This window comes from Sinocyclocheilus grahami, unplaced genomic scaffold (assembly GCF_001515645.1).
Source record: "Sinocyclocheilus grahami isolate Dianchi unplaced genomic scaffold, SAMN03320097.WGS_v1.1 scaffold437.1, whole genome shotgun sequence".
Lineage (NCBI taxonomy): Eukaryota > Metazoa > Chordata > Actinopteri > Cypriniformes > Cyprinidae > Sinocyclocheilus > Sinocyclocheilus grahami.
The window spans coordinates 536,029-557,523 of record NW_015505616.1 but is presented as its reverse complement, the minus strand read 5'-3'; the positions used below and the strand labels follow the sequence as shown (position 1 = coordinate 557,523).

The 21,495-nt window shown below is 37.3% G+C and overlaps 1 protein-coding gene across 1 annotated transcript in view; it reads left to right on the top strand.

Annotated features, from left to right (window-relative positions):
• LOC107551888 (myosin-10-like) overlaps positions 1-21,495 on the top strand; it is a 61,540-nt gene that overhangs the window by 4,478 nt on the left and 35,567 nt on the right. The window contains 2 exon segments of the mRNA XM_016233651.1: positions 3,638-3,794; positions 20,930-20,957. Of these exon segments, the coding sequence (XP_016089137.1) occupies positions 3,638-3,794; positions 20,930-20,957 (185 nt within the window).

Below are 21,495 nucleotides of genomic sequence, written 5' to 3'. Positions count from 1 at the left end.
ACTTAAATGATTTTAGCAAATGGCTGCAATATAACAAAGAGTGAAAAATGTAAGGGGGTCTGAATACTTTCCGTACCCACTGTATATATATTAGGGCTGTGCAATATTGAAGAAAAATGCGATATGATATAGTGCTTAAAGTGCCAGATGCTCAGAAGAAGCAGTTTTACTCAGCTGTTGCTGAGTCAGTTCTGTGAACTTCTATAACGATCTTGTGCCATATATATGTTTATTTGCATGTATGTATCAAGTGCTCCTGTAAAACCAACACTTGCGCACACAAGTGGTGAATAAAGCTCATTCTGATTCTAATATAACTAGCATACATGTTTCACTTTTTGTGAGAAGAAAGCACCCCTACAACAACTTCTGAAAGTGAACGGTAGTGTTTTAATCTAGCATTACATAAAAATGTAATTTTAACATGAGTTTAGGAACTGAATAATAAAAGGGAAAAATACAACACTGCTTAATATTTACTCTATGAATTCAATATGCACTGATTCTTATTTAAGCTGCAAAAGTTATTTAGGTAAGAGCAGTGAGTGATTTTCTCTCTTTTGTTCATGGCCCCAAATATTGCAAGCCGTAGCGATATGCATATTGCGATTATGTACATTTGTGATATTTCGATATATTGCACAGCCCTAATATGTCACTCACCGTTCATGATGCACAAACTATTGGAAGAAAATCCTCAATATTGATTTGCTGGTTTATATGAATGTGTTTGAGGGGAACTGACTGTCTTCAGAAAAGTTAGCGGTATTTTATTTTAATCTTGTCTCTGTATAGTTCATATTAAAACAGTGTTTCAGCGCAGTGCTGCTTTGTTTACCGCGGTAACCAAGGAAATCATGATGCACAAACTATTGGAAGAAAATCCTCAATATTGATTTGCTGGTTTATATGAATGTGTTTGAGGGGAACTGACTGTCTTCAGAAAAGTTAGCGGTATTTTATTTTAATCTTGTCTCTGTATAGTTCATATTAAAACAGTGTTTCAGCGCAGTGCTGCTTTGTTTACCGCGGTAACCAAGGAAACACTGTATCTGGTGTTCCTGAAGCGCCTCCTGCTGTCAGAGAGTGAATCTGCGTCTCATTCAGAGCTTCTGCTGTTTGTTTCGTTCAGGCATGTAGTATAATTTCACAAAGCTAGTCAGAACATTTTGTTTTTGCTTCAAATTGGGTTATTATTAAATCAAATTATGTATATGAAATTAAATAACTAAATGATATGAATTAATTATTAGAGGTCGACCGATGTATCGGTTTTGCCGATTAAGTGCCTCTAGTGGTTAAAATCACTGACAGCACGTGCAATTTGCTATAACACGTGATGCTGCACGCTGAACAGAGCAGGAAACTTCAGATGCGGATTTAAATGCAACCGACAGAAAATCCTGCTGCGCCACTGAGCGCCATTCACATAGTTTTCCTTTAAATTACATTTTATTGGTCCCGAATCGTTGTTAATGTACATAATGAATTGTGCATTTTCAGCAAAACGTTTGTCTTTCTGTGGCTCTAAAGTCGGTGTGCTTCATTTATAGAGCTATAATATAAGTCGCGCTTTCTCTTTCCGTTTGCTCCGTTTTTTAAACACCGAACTTCAAACTGATCCATGCCAAATTGTTCATTCTTGAAGTAAACTTGTGTCCGTTTGGTGATTTAAATAAACTGTTCTAGACCGCTGCTCGAGTTGAACGCGACGCGTCCGGAGTGTATGTGATACCGGTGAGTTCTCCTAGACTCAGCGCTGCGCTTTTATTTTGATTAGATAATCATCAAGTGTTCAAGAATAGAAGAAGTTAAAGTGTGAGAGTATACATACAATAGCCATAATATGTATGTAATTTTAATGCTATAGCCTTTGTGTATATATTTAAAGATGTGCATCTTTAAGCATGACAGTTGAAATGAAATGGTAACACTTTAAAATAAGAGTCCATTTGTAGCATTAAGACTAAGGAAAGCTGTGTAAGTATTGTTCCTTGTTAGAGTGTGTTAATTTCAACCTTTACTATTATTATTATTATATTTTACTACTACTACTAGTATGGTTCAGTACTGTTTTTGTTAATTAAGCACTATTTTAGTTTTTGTTCCGTATCAATTTTAAAAATATCGGTTAATTAATAGGTATCGGCCAGTGTGGTCCAACCTAGCTATCGGTATCGGCAAAATCCACTATCGGTCGACCTCTGTTAATTATATAACTAAAATGAAATCACTGTAATTACAGATTTAGGTTAACTAAAGATGTCTGTCTTTCTTTATTTTTCTTCTTTTTAGGAAACAAATCAAAGAAAAAACTAACAAATTCTACTGTTCCTAATAATCTGTATGTTGCTTATTTTATTTTTACCCAGTCATTTAAAAATAACACATTTTAGAGCTGTAACGACAATACTGTGAAACCGTGATATTTTTGCTTAAGGTTATCATACCATCAAAATCTCATAGGCTATTATCAGCTCACTGTCTGCCGCTGGCCGCTTGGTCGTTACTTTAAAGAACAAAAACTTATATTTAATTAACAAAAAATGCTCCAAACGTTTTTCAAAATTAACTTAATAAAATAATTAAACAAAATATAATCACTTTGCCATTACATACAAAACTTAACTATTTTAATAGCTGAAACAGTAGTATAAACTGTTTTGGGAGAAGGTGGAAAAAAAATGGGCTCGGGTCGGACTCCGCCCGCGTAATTCTGATAAGTTGTCGGACACTGGCCGGGCTAGGGCCTACATTTGAGGCCCGTGCAGGGCTCTACATTACTTTGCAATCTAATACTTGTTTAATACTGACCAAGCATATAATTCAAAGTTGCTAGTCCACTTAATCTTTAATATTTGGCCATTTCTTGACGACAGAAATGCTATAGCCACTGTAATTAAATGAATATGTGGACATCAAAACGTGTAAACTCAGTGAGGGTTTGAGCTTTTATTTTGAAACCATGAGATGATGTATTCTCCTGTGTTTGCGTGGATTTATGAATGATTTATCTTACAAATCTGATGAAATGGCGCACGTTACGTTCCCAGATGAACGTTATAATAAACCCAAACTCCCAACAACATGCAGAGATGGAGATTCAGCCGCTCCACACATGTAAATGATAACAGTTCCTGTGGAACAGCATTTACTGTGAACGGAGCCGCTGTGAGACGCACGTACGTAACCTACACGCCTTTAACTGCATTGCATATAATTATTTAATTAAATCGTAGCGTTTGTGAATTCACAGTTATGCTTAATTATGGTTTAATATACCTTGCAGCCTTGGAAAACTATAGGCTTATTCTAGGATATTTCACAAGTTACTCTGGAGTATTCTGTGTTTCAGAAATCCCTAAATGATTATACAAACACTAGCTTTACTGATTATGTTAAACCAGTAAACTAGAGATAGAAGGGGGGCTTTACAAGAAATAAATTTAAGGGTTTCATTATATATTTAATCGTTCTGCTGGTTCTTATATGTGAAAATGTTGGGATTTATCTCAAGTTGCAGTCTTCGATTATGAATTGTACTTATGTTCTCAATGTAATTAATTGCAAAAATCCTTATAAGTTGACCACCAATTAAGTCTTGCATTTCTTTTTGTTTGTTCTTATCTCTGTGCAGACATACTCAGGACTCTTCTGTGTGGTCATAAACCCATACAAAAACCTCCCCATATACTCGGAGAACATCATTGAGATGTACAGGGGCAAGAAGAGGCATGAAATGCCACCTCATATCTACGCCATTTCTGAATCTGCCTACAGATGCATGCTTCAAGGTAAGACCATAACATATATTCCTTCTGATGAACTCTCTCAGTGGCTCCATCTGTTAACTTACAGAAATAACATTTTTGAATTCTGCATTTCCACTGAGGATTTTGCTGTGAAAATAAAGAGGGTGTGTTGTATTTTCTCAATCTTTGTTCAGTGTTACATGAAGATGAGACCACCACTTTGTTCAAATAAGCAGACAAATTCTCCTTCTTTTGCCGTTTTTTTAGCAGTTCAAGATTTCCTAAACCTTACAGGGCTCTACGCTTACTTTTCTTTACGTTCAAAATTTTAGGAGCACCTTCTAATCAATAATCCAAAATTTTATCAAAAAGTAGCCTTCCCATTAAGAGGTGATATTTGACTCCTCTAACTTTATTAAAATTGTCATCTTTTGTCAAATTCTTAAAAAAAATTATATTTTATAAGCTTTTTAAAAATTGTAATTAAACCGACAGAATAAGAACAAGTTATAAGTTACCAATCAAATGAAATCCGTATTAACAAAATTAATTTGTAGAGGTGGCACAGAAGAACACAAAAGTTGAAAAGTCAGACATTTAATGAGGCTCAGAGGTGGCATGAGTGCAATTAAATTCATGATGAGATTAATGTTTTAAATATACAATTGAATATAGAAACATTAAATGATTTAAATAATTGAAAAGGTACTTTAAAAATGAAACTAAAACTGCCAGCAGGTGGCGGCAAGTCACTGATTTTATCACGGAATCATTCATTCAATTGATTCATTCGAATGGCTATGAATGGGTAATCATGAATCACTGACTCACTAGATTCATTTAAAAACCCCATTCATTCATAAACGAAACACCGCAGTGTTTGAATGGAGATGCGCTGTGTCTTTGTTTAAAACCATTTTCGAGCAAGATCAGACGATAGTGTTATAGTCAGACAATCTAAGTCACTTAATATTAACTTCTTGTTTATTGAATTGTATTGTATTAAATCAGTATCACATTTACAAACTCCCTTAAAAATCATTAAAAGCTGTCACTCATCTTAGTTCATCGCGATCTCACATTATAATCAACGAAGCTCTCTACACTGCACAATGAATCTCTTATTTACACCCTGTCTACACTTTGCTTATGAAAGGATTCGTGAGATATGTCTGTGATACATTACTCAATGCTGCAAAAACACGTAGAAACCTTTGAAGCTCCCCTGAGCGCAATCACAAATATGATGATGATCAGGTCAGTCGCACTGGTGCTCCTAAAAAATGTTTCCTAGTCGCACTGTAGAGCCCTGCCTTAAAGCATAATTTGAGCTTACTAGCAGTTTCAGCCAACCTTTAATGTTATTGGCTGTACTTTGCTTCATAGTATCATGTGATGAAGAGCAGCAGAAATGGAATGGTCACTGTTTCCAACGATATCCTATTATATTTCAGTTTGTTTTTCCACTCTGAGAGATAAATTAATTTACTCTTCCACATCTATTGCTCTCAGATAAGCCCAGAGAACGGAAAGAAAAAAGGGCTGCATTTTTTCGTATTTCACTGCAGTGGGCTCAAGTTTTTCTTGTCCGAGCTGTGGATCTGTGCATATTGAAGTGAGATGTGAAAGATAATGCATATCATTAACTTCTCCATCAGACACTGTCTTCTTCAGCTGCTACTAAACTACAAGGTTACTCCAGAAGTAATTTATAAGTTTTTAGTTGTGTTGAAAGAGTGAATGAATTAGGGAGTCTGGCTTTTGAATACAATGCTCTGTTGTTTATCATGTTATTGGTTGTGAATACTGAGTATGTCTGCCCATCACAGCAGGAGATCATACAAAGTAAGACCCATCACTCCTGTTCTTGAGCAGTTGGAGCTTTTTCAAACCTCTCCTGTGTTTTCTTACTGGTTCTTTTCTCAATGAAGCACATATGATTTGGTTGATTCTGAAAGGCAAGATCCGGAGATGTAATTCTCTGATTCAGTCAACCATCATTTTTTTTCTACCACTGTCATAATCTTTAATTCATCTCTTAGTAAATCTGGGGCAGTTGGATATTGGAGTGGGCAACTGTGCCACAGATTAAGATGGCATTAAGCAGAGATGTTAGTGTGTTACATTACAACTGAATTATTTAGTTTTTTAACTCTCAATTTAATTTTCACTGCATTTTAGAGGTGTTTAAAAGAGTTTATACAATCAATGAACAGCAAATGTAGTCCAGACAACCGTTCTGCGCACTGTTTAGTAGGGATGCTCCGATCGATCGGCCGTAGATCGTATCGGCCGATAATCACGTTTTATGACTCGATCGGTACTCCCTAACTTGTTCGATCTCACGAACCGATCGCAATTTGATGACGTCAACGCGTGACGATGTACATGATGCGTGGGGACATAAACGAGCATACATTAGTAAATGTATGGGAAACACATCCCACAGCACAGCCACCTGAGCCCAACTTCAGTCTACTCCTCACCTTAACTTTAACTGCATTTGTAGCCGGCGCCATAGCCAGACTGATAAACAAACACAGACCGGAAGTTAACTTCGGGCCAATTTAAAACTTTTGAAAAGGTTGGGGCCTGTACAATATTTTTACTCTGACCGTTTTCTATTTAGTTATTTTAAAATGTAATTTATGACAAAGCTGAATTGTTAGCAGCCATTACTCCATATATTATTCAGGTTTACATGATCTTTCAGAAATCATTCTAATATGCTGATTTACAGCTCAAGAAGCTATTATTATTATTATTATCAATGTTGGAAGCATTTGTGCTGCTTAATATTTGTGTGGAAACTGTGATTAAATTTTTCATGTTTTTGTGATTAGTAGAAAGTTCCAATAAAGAGCATTTATTTGAAATATATATTTTTTATAATAATGTGGGAGTCTTTACTTTTATTCAGCAAGGACACATTAAATTGATCAAAAGTGTCAGTAATTTATTTAAATAAAATTGACCTCATATTTTTGAATGGTGTAATTATCAGTGTTAACTTTGACAGCTAATTTTGATTTAGTTTTAGTCATAGTCTTTTGACTAAAATGCCATTTAGTTTGTCATATTTTAGTCACCTGAATTGTTTTTAGTTTTAGTCGACTAAATATCGTAAGTTTTTTTTATGTCAGCTAAAATCTAATGGGTTTAGTTATAGTATAATGCGTTTATTAAGCATTTCTCCAAAATTTCCAAATTCATTATATAGGTTTGATATTAAGATTTTATCATGATAGACACCGATTTAACTGCGGTGACGCACAACATACCTTTGTTAAAATTAAATAAAACCACTTCTCATAAAGAACAAGAACATGGTCTTCTTTTTAATGAAATGCCAATGGTTATATAGGCTAATTTGTATTTTAATTTGCTAATTTTCTGCATTTTATGAGTTTTAACATTGGTGAATTTGGTAGTAGTGAACAATCATACAAACTTGGAGTCAAAGTAGTTTGTCTAGGAAATGGAGGAACATTTGCCATTAATGTAGTGCTGAATTCACTACTAAAGCTGACCCTCTCACATAGAAGGACAGGCCAGTTGTCCTGATCTGTCAGAGGCCAGTGAACAAGAGCCGTCCCAGGCTGGGAAGGAGAGGTTGACCTGCATCGTGGGGTACAATGTCGCCTTTGTGTGCCAGTGGGTGGTGGGGGCAGTACATACTGTGACGTGCTGGGTCAAGTGTGGCTGGGACACATGGATCCTGTGTCTGCCTGTGGAGGAAACACCCCTAACAATGCTGCACGCGGCAGAATCATTAGAGCTACAGAGATTACTGCAGTTGAAGTTGTTTTCCTCTTGAGATGTTTCCTCCGTCATGGCTCCGTTCCAGTTATTGTCCCTGCTCACTTGTGTTTTCAATCACATTTATGTTTGGAAAAAACTCTATTGCACTCTTTAATCAGAGCACCAAAACTGTTTTTAATTTATGTTTTAATCTAAGAATCTGATATGGTATCCTAAGATTAAGTCTAAAGCGTAACTAGGCATGGGCCGGTATGAGATTTTGACGGTATGATAACCTTAAGCAAAAATATCACGGTTTCACAGTATCACGGTATTGTTGTTACAGCTCTAAAATGTGTTCATTTTAAATGTCTGGGTAAAAAAAAACTAAAACTGACCAATATATTTTGAGCAGCATAAAGATTATTTGGAGTAGCATTTGTTTATTTTTTCTTTGATTTGTTACTAAAATGTGGGCTGTCCTGCAGCTTTTGATGTGGATGGTTGATTTGCTGCTAGAGCTACTGCTGCCCTAAAAAGAAGAAAAATAAAGACTGACATCTTTATTTAACCTAAATCTGTAATTAAAGTTATCGCAGTAAACAAAGCAGAGCTGCACTGCAACACTGCTTTAATGTGAATTATACGAGATGAAAAGAAAATACCATCTAAACGTTTCTGAAGACAGTCAGTTCCCCTCAGAAACACATTCATATAAACCCCCAAATCAATATTTTGGATTTTCTTCCAATAGTTCGTGCATCATGAACAGTGAGTGATCTGCCTGCTACAGTCCGTCTTCAGCGTCTCTGGCCTCTGTTAACGTGCGTTTACAGACTTCATATTTTCACATAAATGACATTTGGAAAATTTATATGCATTGAAATGCAGTTTGTGCAAGTCCAGAACAGAGATCGGCTGCAATAAAACAATAAACGGCCGGTTGCCGATTGCGTAAGTTCCAGAGGAAGCTCCTTCGGCCGTCATACACACACGTGACTGACCGCTCGCTTGCACCAACAGGAGGAGGAGACGCGCTACTCTACACTGCACTCAACCTGAGGGATTCCTACACTTTCAGTCTTTGAGGAGACATGAAAAACAGCACATACCGCAGGAACGGTATAATGGAAAATATTAGCTTTGAAACCGTGACATTTTCAAATCGCGGTATACCTTGAAACCGGTAATCGGCCCATGCCTAAGCGTAACTAACAGTAACTAGCCAGTACATTTCCTTGTGTTGTTGGCATTTTCTCATTTGTTTTTGTTTTATAGTGGTCATTAAAATGGCCAACATTTATCGGCATCAGCTGATATCAGTCTTAACAGGTTGCCAATGGATATTTGCACATGTGAGAATTGAGTAAATATTGTGTAAAATAACTCCTTAGATATCCGCACTAATATTGGCCTTTGAAAGACTCGTATTAGTCAACTATAGGGTTGGGTACTGATACCTATGTAACCGGTATGTACTAGAACCGAATCGGAACGCAGATTTCAGTGCCTCATTTTGGTGCCACTTAAATGCCTGAGCAATCGATTGAGATATTTGTCCTGGTTCTCCGAAATGGACGTTAGAAGCATGGGCGTCGCTAGGCCATTTTTTGCAGGGCTATAGCGATTAGCTCCATAAACTCTACACAAATTCGTGATCTCCCTCAGAGTCAGCTCCCTTTAAATTTCATATGAAAACGGCAGCAGACTTCGTCTCCTCCCCATCTTTCAGCGCGCCCTTCAATCTGCGGCGGCGCAGCGCGAGTGGACTCAAACAGAAACAGAGGACACAAGGTGTGTGTTTATCGATAGAGTGTTATAATATCTGTATCTGTGCAGTTCTTTGTCATAAATACAGTTCACGAGGGAGCAATTGGTTTCCTATCTACTGTAAAGTTTGCGCTGCGTTCACCACTCATCACACCACAGCTGTTTCCTCCAGCGAAAATCTAGCCCTTAACACACATGAACGTATACTTTATAAAACTATCATGTTGCTATTTTCATTTGAAAATGTAATCTTTAATAGTTTTGTATTAAATAATGACCCAGATCGTGAAATACATTTATTAGCCTTAGAGTAAGGGAAGCACAACTCGGGAAATGAGAGCATCCGAGGAGCATTTGCATGCTATGTATATTTATTTTAAATATTTTTAATGTTATCCATTGTTTTTTTTTGTGCCTCTTTTTTTAAGTTGTTACAGCTGGCACCGTTTAGGCACCGGTACCGTTTTAAAAGTATCGTTTTGGCACCGGTATCGTACAAAACTCAATCGATACCCAACCCTAGTCAACTATTATTAAAGAATTTAGATACACAAAGATGGTGCTTTTTTTAAAATGCCACTTGAGCATAAGAAGCAACATTTAAGGGGCAGTTTGTGTCAGATTTTTTGCATTTAATTTGAAATGCAGTTTAGTTGTGAGTGTGGCAAGCAGTTTTTGAGATTTAAGGTTTTCTTGGATGCAAGAAATAGCTGCCCAGAGGCGTTGGAAATATGGCCACTGAGTGAACAAACTTTACTTTGCTGTTACTCTGTACTTTAACAAACCTCATGGTGTCCAGTCTGTAGGTAATAAGAGATCAGTTAGAAGTTTGTTTGCTGATGAAGTAACACAATTACTGGTCAGATAATTTAATGCCCTGTGGTTGAATGTATTGCTCTATTAAAAGAGAGTATTTGTTTAATGACATGTCTAACATGTATCTTTAAAGGTTAAATGAGACTTAGCTCATGCAAAGGTAAATTGTAAAATGCCTATGAACACACTGACTTACACAACCACACATCCATTCACATCTGTCTTTGATTAGTCTGCTAGAAACCAGCCATAATCCCCCTCTCTGGCTTTTGACTGAACTTTACAAAAGGCTAATTATAACAACTTTAAGAACTTTGGAAGTGCTGATCTTCACTTCAACCGTAACATTTTTGGAAAAGGCCCAGTCAGTATTGCCACTGGAGCACAGGAATGTCAGTGGTACCCGTCTCTCTTCAAGGCATATGGAAGCTATGAAATCTAAGCACGGTTACTGACTGGAAAGTTATGTCTAAAACATATAATTACAACCCTTAAAATGGCAATCTCACAACCACATTTACCCAGTGCGGAGGCACACTTAAATTTCAATTATGCTAAGAGATGTCGAGCCCCCTAACTTATCAGTTAGGCTGGGATGAAATGGGTTGTTGTGGGCTAAGATAGTTATTGCTCTGTGGAGTTTTTTGACCCACGTTACCAATACATGTGTAATGAGCAGTAATGTGTTTCATGGCTTTGTCCTTTTGAATTCTGTCCAGGTGGTTGCAGAGAGATTTCATCTGTTCTGAGCCCACTGGAACATAAAGATCTTGTGTAGATTAAAGTGACCAGACACCCTATATTTCAAAGACATTCCAAGGGGAGCTCAAAAACATTTTCATACCTGTTTCAAATCAGCTGTGCTTTCTTTAGTACTTCTTAGACAGGATCACTGAGCAATGCATAAATATTACTTTACCTTTTCGTGCAGCATCTGAATTTTTGCTCCTTTTTAAATCTTGCTTGTTGTTTGAGTTAACCATTTAGTTATATTCAGACTGTGCTCTAAAAAAATATGGCAATATATAAAAAATATGGCATATATTAGTATTACCCAATTATAACTCTACTTTGCAAGTTTCTGGACTTGGTGTTATACATTTTGGTCTGTGCCATAATACAGTAATACACCTGGCAATTATGGCACTACATATGTACCAAAATCACTGTAACTTTACCAAAGTGCCCAAAAAATCTAATTAATAAAACAGGAAGAAAGTAGTTTTGGAGCTGTGTAAAGTTATGACTCATAATGTTTTTTTATTCTCTTATTTTATTATTTTTATTAGTTTCATTTTTGGTTGGTTTGGTTGATTAGGGTAATACACCGAGCATACACTGTATAAAAACATGGACGTAGTGTCCGTGACGTTACCCGTGGTTTTCTGAAGAGCGTTTTTGAAGCTCAAAGTGGGTGGAGCGGGCCGTCGCCATCTTGGCAGCGCATCACTGCGCGTCACTCCCGGATAATCGAAAATGGGCAAAAAGGCGGGAGCTGGTTGCTGAAGCCACGCTCACCTAGCTCGACGGCAGTGTCAGCAGCGGCAATCCACCTGTCTCTCAAGGGGCATGTTTTATTAAATTGTGTCCAATCCAATACCATCGCATTAAAAAAAAAAAATCAATTTAGAATTTCTATAGCTACGTCCCAAATTACGCACTATACACTATGCAATTATACATTGAATAGTGCATAAGTACGCGATTTGGGACGCACCTTATACCTATGTGTTGACCTGATTGTCACTCTTTTGTGTGTTAAACGTAATCTACTAAATATAGACCACTTCAATACAAAGAAAAATAACAAATGAAAAAAAATATATAATCATAATCTGACAAAAATACTATTATAAACTAGGTTAGTGGATAATTCAGCAGCAAAAAGTGTATTTGTTTAGTGGGAAACAAATAATAGGGAATAAGTGTAGGACTAAATCTGGTCAAATGTTACACATTGCTCTTTGTATTGTTGTAAAATACATTCATGAAAAGCAAGTAAATATATTTCTCTTATGTGCCAGAACATCAAGGCAAATTTGGTCATCACCCCTTTAAATGTAAGTCACTTCCATGTTGGCTTCACGAGAGAGAGCGGGAGGTTGCCGCTTGGTTATGAGTTGTTTTTAGTTCAATACTTTTGGCACCTATCTAATCCCATACAGAAGGCCACGCGGTCTTCGAGTATTATTTATGTCATGTATAAATAATGCTTGAGTTAAGTATTTATTTTGTTTGTATATCCACAAGGCATGAGGCTCCAGGGTTTATCAAGTTTGTTTGTGTCAGACAGCCATGACCTTTGAGGTGTTTGCTTTTGCAGTAGTCTGAGGCCGGCTGCCCACATTGCCAAACACACCCCTTGAACATAACAGGATCAGCAGCCAACTGCCCTCCTCCACTACATGGCTACAGTATCCCATAATTTCCCTGTGAGCTGAGCCTCTGACAAAGCAGATATATTCTTTCTTAGCTTGCTAAACATCAGCTGATACCATGATACATTTTATTATTTAATTCCAGCAAGGATGACATTATCTCATGTCTCTAAATGAATCCACTTGTAGATTTATATTTTATCCACATAGTGGGAATATCATTATCTAGGACATAATGAAATTGCAAAGTTTTTTTTATTTTTATGTAAGTATGTGTAGTCTGAAGGTTTCTAGATGTTTAATTGTGTTTGGTTCGTAATTTGATAAGGATCAATGACATGCAAACATGATGGTGTTCTGTGCAATTGAGCTGCAGTCTCCAGTAGTTTGTGTCACCTCTGATCAGGCCATATCTGGCTCGGCTCACTGAGTAGCTAGTGAGTCATATTTCTCAGTGTGTGACTGACGGGCTTGTCACTTCAAACAGTTACATGTTAAATTCCTGCAGACAGCAGTTGCAGCAGATGGGGTGGTTATTCTGTTGCGTATGCTTGTCGTTGCTCTCTTGTTGCTTGGCGCTTTTGCACTGCAGTTCATACGAATGATTCACTCAGGCCGGATTATTTAAATGTCTGTGAGCTCATGTGTCTTATCTGTTTACTTTTGCCATTGTCATTTGCTTCTTGCTTACAAATGTTTTATTAAATTGTGTCCAATCCAATACCATCGCATTAAAAAAAAAAAAATCAATTTTGAATTTCTATAGCTACGTCCCAAATTACGCACTATACACTATGCAATTATACATTGAATAGTGCATAAGTACGCGATTTGGGACGCACCTTATACCTATGTGTTGACCTGATTGTCACTCTTTTGTGTGTTAAACGTAATCTACTAAATATAGACCACTTCAATACAAAGAAAAATAACAAATGAAAAAAAATATATAATCATAATCTGACAAAAATACTATTATAAACTAGGTTAGTGGATAATTCAGCAGCAAAAAGTGTATTTGTTTAGTGGGAAACAAATAATAGGGAATAAGTGTAGGACTAAATCTGGTCAAATGTTACACATTGCTCTTTGTATTGTTGTAAAATACATTCATGAAAAGCAAGTAAATATATTTCTCTTATGTGCCAGAACATCAAGGCAAATTTGGTCATCACCCCTTTAAATGTTTAGCACAGTAAAGAGGCAACAACATATGATGGATAGGACAGAACAAGAAAGGTTATTAATCTTTCATTGCGCAAAAGTATTCTAATATTAAAGGTCTGATAGAGAGCAGCACCAAGCGCTTATGCACATCCTGTGCGCAGAATGATGTGCTTGAAGCAACATGGAGTCGCAGCGCACATCGCTCCGCACAGAAAAGTTTAAAGCACAAAGGGAAGAGATATTGATGCGTAGTGTATTATATCTGTGCTATAGTTTGAGTCTTTTCTTTGAACAGTTTCAGAATTTCAGTTCCTGTTCGCATGAAGAACAATTCATAGTGCTCTCTACTCGTGTTGTGATCTAACAGACACCCGGTAGAAAGTAACATGATTTAGAAACAGCACTAAACTCCAGCAAGATAAAGTCCTTACAAGCAAAACCATTGGTCTTTATCTACAGATCAAGTATAATAATAGGAACATTGAATCATCTTGGAGAGAGTTTTATTGTCTTGACTGTCGTAACCGAACGCGACACGCAGTTTGAACGCTGAATGGAGGATGAATGACAGCCGCAACGGAGAGAAGAGTTTGCGTCAACTTGAATTTAACAACTTAAATATTCATCTGTACCTCACATTAAACTTTGGAACGGCTTCGGAACACTTGGAATATAGTGCTTGAAAACTTTGTGGTGCTTTATAATGTTTTTGTGCCTTTCATGCCATTTGTGGGGCTTAACAATAACACAGAATAGTATACGCACAATATCAGATTTGGGTCGGTCTCGTCTGACAGATACCTGATCTGGCAGAAAATGGCAGTATCGGAGCCGATACTGAGTATCAGATCGGTGCATCCCTACTATTAATCTAATGATTATTACAATGATTAATTGACTAATCATCGATTATTTCACCAATTAATCAGTAGGCTTTGTTCTATTATTCTGCTTTTGCGGAGTAACACATAGTCTAACTAATAAATAAAACGAGGTAATCACTTCAGCTTTGAAGTGACTGTCAAGTGTCAAACAATTATATTGCTATTGTACAATTACAATTATTTTTTTTACAATACAAGTAAATATATTTGGCACACAAAATGATATGACAGACAGAGACTTTCTCATTCACGCTAAAGACAGCTAGGCTATATTCGGTACTCACTCACTCTGTTCTGCATGCACAGCGTGCACATAGAGAGCCGCATCTCGGACTGTGCACAAATACCAAAGAAATCAGATGTGTATCATTATATTTGATCCATGCATTGACTGCACCTAATTTACCAACTGCTGTTGGTGTCCTTAATGTTAATATATAGTGTAAAAAAAACTAAAGGACCGTTTCATTTGTATCTTTTTTTTCTGTTTATTTATTTGTGGTTTTGCTTGTAATTTCATTTGTTATTATTTACTGACTGTTTACTTGTCTTTAATAATGTTTGAAATTTATATTTGTTAGGCTAGTAGTTTTGCTGTGGTATCGAAATTGGAATCGAGAATTGTACAATTTAACTGGTATTTAAAATGTTGATATTATATAAGCTTATTTAGTAAAATACAAGATAATGTGGGTCAAAAACAATGATGATAACCGCTATTTTATTTTTTTGTGGCAGGGCCAGTGAAAATGTTGGCAGGGCAAGTAAAAATCTGAACCACTGCAGTAGAAAAAATCCTTAGTGTTGAGCCCTGCACCACAGAGATATTTTTACTAGAAGCATAATGCTTCTTATTAAAAAAAATATTTGTACCGTTCACCACCATTGGTGCGGTACACATCTATACCATTACCTCAGTTCTAACAAAGCATATGGATGATCTGCTGTGCTAGAAGAAAACAAAGCATCAAATAGACAATTGGAGTGACTCTAAGCACATCAGAGAGGAGTGCAATATTATTTACCAAAATAAACTTCTTTTTTTATATATATTGTTGGGCTTCAGATCTACCTTGAATTGTATTTCTTTTAAGAACAAACTCTTATGAGATTATAATAAAGAGTCTAATTTTATTTATTTATTTTTTCATATTGCCTGCCCCTAGTCGATGATGGATTGTTTATTACAAGAACAGTTTTCCTTGCATTAGGCCAGATACACTTTTAGCCATTCAGGGCTAGAGTGCCAGACCTTTTGTCTGTTATCGTTCAGTATTGTATCATCTTCCTGAGAAGTCATTCTGACAAACTTTGTTTACTTTGCTCTTCACTGCCTTTCTATATCACCATTAGGGGTGAAACAGACTTGATTGTCTGATCAGTATGTAAACACGGACTCATCGCAAATTCAAATTTAGAACCATCATCACCATGTATTATAAATTGGCTCATTATTAAAATATTGTCCTACCCTTATGCTGCTCTAGATGAAATTATTGGCAACCCTTTTGGTATTCAGTATTACTAGTGGTCGACCGATTATATCGCCTCGGCCGATATCTGGCATTTTTCAAATATCGGCATCGGCCGATAAGTTTTTCTGTTTGGCCGATGTGTTCGAGGTGGGACTGTTATTTTGACGGCACGTCGTACTTTTATTTTGACGTTGCCGAGAACGGCTGCGGCAGCGCCTGAGTGAGCACACACCGCTCACGTTCTCCCTCTTGTTCGCTGTTGTCATTCAGTTCTGTCTAATATGGATAGAAGTCTATCTAATAATCAGATATAACTGTTAAACAAAGGAATTAAAATGTATACAAAAAAGTATTGTAACGATTGCTTTAATATTATTAGTAATAGAAAGGCAAACATTATAATACTTTCTTGTTTGTCGTCAGCATTCCGTAAATACACATTTATATAGTGCATGGGAACAAAATCAAACAAAAAGTTTAATCAAAAATAAGTCTGTACATTTGATGTGCATTTGCCTGATGAAGGTCAGTGAACCGAAACGTTGCGTTTAATAAAGTTTAAGAATTAGCAAGTATTGATAGTGTGCGGGTTCGTTACTTAAATTTCTTAAATACGAATTAAAATAAATAAAATTATATCGGCCATCGGCCACCCTGCTTTCCAATATATCGGTATCGGCTGTCAAAAAACCCATATCGGTCGACCATTAAGTATTACGTTTTTTTTTCCTTTCTTTTTTCTCTGCCATCATTTCTTCCGGCTGTGGTAGATATTGTTTATGGTTTGATAGGAGGCACAGTTCTCATCTGAGTATTGTGAACATACATGTCTATTTTTTTTAATGGATCAAATCTCAGCATCAGAATCTGTTTTTGATGTGTTGAACTCATTCCTGCTTGGCAAAAACTGGCACAAAATGTTTTTTGTTGGAATTGCCCTTCGAGTGCCACATTTCATTGCAGCCATGATATTTTGCAATAAACTGTATTTGTTAGAAGCTATTGCAAGGCGAGGAGGTGTATGTGTTTTGAGTCCAGCAGCACAGAGTTTTACTAACTTGGCATATGCACATAGTGTAATGAATGTTTGTGCATCCCATGTTACTGAGGTGAAAGTGACTGTGGCCCTAGCATTGTAAGGTTTTTTCTTTGTGTCTGTGTCCACCCTCTTTTCTCTGGTGTCTGGCAGCGATGTGGTTTGGTATGTGAGGAGGAATGTGTCCTGTCGTAGGTTAATCCAGTAGAAGGGGGTGGGGTAGGGTGGGCCAGCTGAGGGGTGCAGACTGAGAACTTGGGAGTTGAAGCTCATAGCAGTCCTCCAGACTTCTGTCCTCCAGACTAATCACTTGTTGTGAACCCTGCCCCGCGACTTTTATTAATAAAATAGCTTAGATACTAAATTGCTACGTTATATTAATCAGCAACGAGGGGGTAAAATCACTGTTTAAGTAACTAAACACACGTTTGTAGAGAGACGCGCTGACGCAGGTTCTCACACACACACACACACTTCTCTCTCTCTCTCTCTTTCCCTCTCCCGATCGAATAATTAATTCAAGTAGCTAAATGTTATAATTAATTAATTCAAATAAATGTGATCTTACCGCATTATTTCAACTCTGTCTGATCTGAAGCGGGCAGAATGCTGAGCTAACGAGCCGTTGCTTCACGTCAGTCTTGCCTTCACGTTGTGCATTAAAATAGTTTAAAGCTGTGTATTTGCTCTTTAGCAGCAGTTTTTACAGCAATATTTAAATGTCATTCTTGGTGTACCCAAAATAGCCCCACACTATCGACTTCGGTCATTTCTCTGGTGGAAATAAAGGATCGCTGTTTGGTTCCTCTGTCATAGTTCATCTAGTGTGTGTACTAGCCTCCGTGTCTCTGATAAGCACGGCATTTTAAGTTGGCGCACCGCTAGTGTAACTTTGTTTGTGCAAGTTGCAACCGTTTTGTGCAACAGAAACACTCGGTGTAGCCAAGCCTTTACTTTTAATTAACCGTGCCATTTTAAAGCGCGGTTAATCGCTGCATCCCTAGTTTGGATCAAATTAAATGAACCTGGAAGCATGCGAGGTATGATCTGCTGACCAAGTCTTGTCATATTACAAAGATAACAGGTTATGAGTTATATTTGAATGCTTGTTTGGGAGCTCCATTTGATTTTAATTATTACCACATTCTTACGGCTGTGCCTGAATTATGCTGGAATCTCTGTAATCAGCTGTTCATTATTCAGAGAAGAGTTGCTAAGGCCTTGACAAAGGATGCAATGAAAAGAAGTCAAGAGCCCTCTCTTCACTGATTATATGCTTCCCTTTTCTGCAGCTGTGCTGATAGGAGAGGCCATTCTTCAGAATCCTTGGCTACCATATCTGCATCTCTGTATCCGAGACAGATAGTGTCATGAATGTTCACAGAGTTTGATGTACGCCACACAAAAGGAAGCGCCTCCACCCTGGAACTACTTCCAGTTCTTGTAACCTGAGCCCTGAACCTTTTATTTAAAACATTTGTTTTTGAACGTGGCATGTTTCATAGCTCTGCTTATGACGAGATCAGTCCAACATTCTGTTCCTGTTGATTCATGCATGAGGACACATTGAGTTTTTGAGTCCTTGTGTTTTCTGCTGTCTAGATTAAAACAAAAGATGTTCTATCAATTGTTACACATTTCCTTTTATGCCATTATCATTCTTTCCCATATTCTGTTACACGTTTGGCCTCTTATATAAGGGCGGGTTCTCGATTGTTAGACTTTTAGTGAGCAAACCATGTCCAGGTGGAGGAAACCCCATACTGAGGATGTGCTCAGCTGTAGATCCTCTTCATCCCAGACAGCCCTGACCTCCGTTGCCAGAACAGGAAAGCAGTCAGCACTATTTTATCTTCAGGCATCCTCTGTTCCCATAGGTGGACTTAGTCAGATACCCCTGCGTCTCATTAGAGGACTGCAGAACAGAGACCTTTCCATGCCTAAAAAGAATGAGCTAAATTGGTTTTGGCATTTTAAACGACCTCACTATTTTTTAGGAGTTTGATGAATCTCCACAAGTCCTCTGAGGATGCTAAATTATGCATAAAACAATCATAATTCTGACTGCTTTAGTGGGGCAGTGATCAGTCTAGAAGCAGCACTTCAAAGACACAGTTGGGATTTTATTTTAATATAAAGGTCTTGGATCGATTTCCTGCAGTCTCTTCACACCGAGAGACATGCAACAAAGCTAATAAAGCTCCCAATACAATGTGAAATAAAAGAGCAACTTTATTTCCTTTGGTCATTGAATTTGCGCTGTGTGAATATGCCTTTTCACACGGTAGGTACAAGAAGAAATAATCATAAATCTTGATCTAAAGTAGATCAAGTGTGTAGTACAAGCAGTGCTGAATGAGTTACATGCCAAAATGTCAAGCTTAGTAAAAGAAAAAGTCTGTACAAACATTTTAAAGTAATGACTTTTCATATAAATTTTTCCTGAAAAGAAAATGTCTATGGCCACCATTTTTGGGTTGGGCTGGCCAGGTTTATCTTATCTAGTGCTTCTTGGTTCCACCAGACACACAAATGCCTAGCGTTTCAAGGATGGCCTGTACTCAGAAGCGGTCTGATACGGCAAGAGAAACCGTTTAACAGTGACATGAAGTTATTTATCTACATCATTAGCAACATTCTGCAGCTGCAGATTCGGGAACTGAGACACCACCCAAATGATCGCTTGGAAGAGCTCCCAGGGTGGGTGTGTGTTCGTTCACCCCTGATATACAGAAAATGTATTCAAGTGAATCACAACAATCTGGAAGAAGATGCAGAGAGTTATGCTGTAATACAAATGATTACACACTCCAGTGTGACGCACAAAAACATTAGGAGTACTGTGTATGTGGTTTTGTAACTGCTGTACAATGCGGAGGAAGACATTTACTTTGAGCTTATTGAATCAGATGTCCTGCATGAGGAGGAGGCTGCAGGACATTAAGTAGTACATTTGAATCTGCTAATCTCCAGAATTGGGCATAGTCTCTTAATACTCAAACCCAATTACCTACAGTCCGTATGCATCACAGTTTGATTAAAGTGAGCTGATGTTACAGAGATCAGTGCACTTAAAGCATGTCAGAGGCTTTCTCATGCATAGGATAATGTTCATGCAAGTATCTCTGGCATATACCCGAGTTGACAATTATCTGTTTGTGCCTGGGAAATGAAATGCATAAGTAGGGCAGAATTTTGGTCGCACTGAAGCTAAAACATCAGTATCAGTAAAACGGCAATCCATATCATGTAAGAAAAATTATATGTGCTGTTAAAAGCCTTTTTTTAAGCCCATCCTCAAATAAGCAGTCACATGACATCCCCTATCTTCCTCTTGCCGAGGTTTAGTATCGCTATAAAATAGTTTTGCTTGCTTTTGAATTTTCCTATAAAACCTTTACTTTTGAAGTTGCGAAAAGATTCAGTTTTGTGGAAGACCAAAGTGTTTACGAAGTGAGATTTGCAGATAAGTGAGAAACCTACTTTGAATATAGACGAGATGTGACATAACCAGTTTTACAGATGTTTTTTGGCTTGCATTGTAGGCCAACACCGCATTTTCAGTTGGCACTCATTTCCATTTGAACTGAGCCGTCTTCCTTTTATGAGGTGTATTCTTTCACTAAAACTTTCCGTCTGTTGAAAAGACAGAATAGTCATAATATGCAGTGTTGAGTATATACAAATATGACAGCAGATTGTAGTTATAATAATTGGGCAGAAATAAACCATACGATTTCATCAGAGTACATGTGTCTTCTGTATCTGATAAATCACTTTGTGGTGAAATGTTTGTCTTTTGCTGTTTTAGGTACTTTTAAATGTCAGAGTGGACTGATTTGAATTAAAGGCTCAGGTGAAGTGAACTGAAAATGCTGACCCATTTTTCTTCTCGTCTTCTCTTTTGCAGATCGTGAGGACCAATCAATTCTTTGCACGTGAGTAACCATTAGATCATCTCTATTCAGCAGTTACAGGTTACGTCATTCAGTCGGAGCTGATGGAAGTGATGTCACGTTCCCAGTGCTGCACAGGAATTGGCTTTTTTGGAATCATACATGTACAGCCATGCCTGAAAACATGAGTCATGTATCATTGCAGGTATTAAATATCAGTAGCTGTAGCTGTTTGGCATGTAGAGCATCTCACAGTGTGAGTCAGACCCACGGCAAATATTTCTAGTCGGCCTATAAGAATTCATCCATAGAAATTCAAGCTTTTTATGCATTAAGCCTGAATTACTGTCTTTGCACATTGTAAATAAGTAAACAGTCTCTCTCATATATTAGTGGCACTGTAATAGGTTATGAGAGTTGGTTTTAACATCCTCTCTCAAAGTCGACCCCTTCTGACCTACTGATACCACTGCAGCACATGCCATTCTGCACACCCACTGTGAAGTCATGATGTCCATGAAACCTTATGTCCATGTAGCTAAAATGCAGGGTTAAGGAATCTCACACTCAAAAGCTTGAA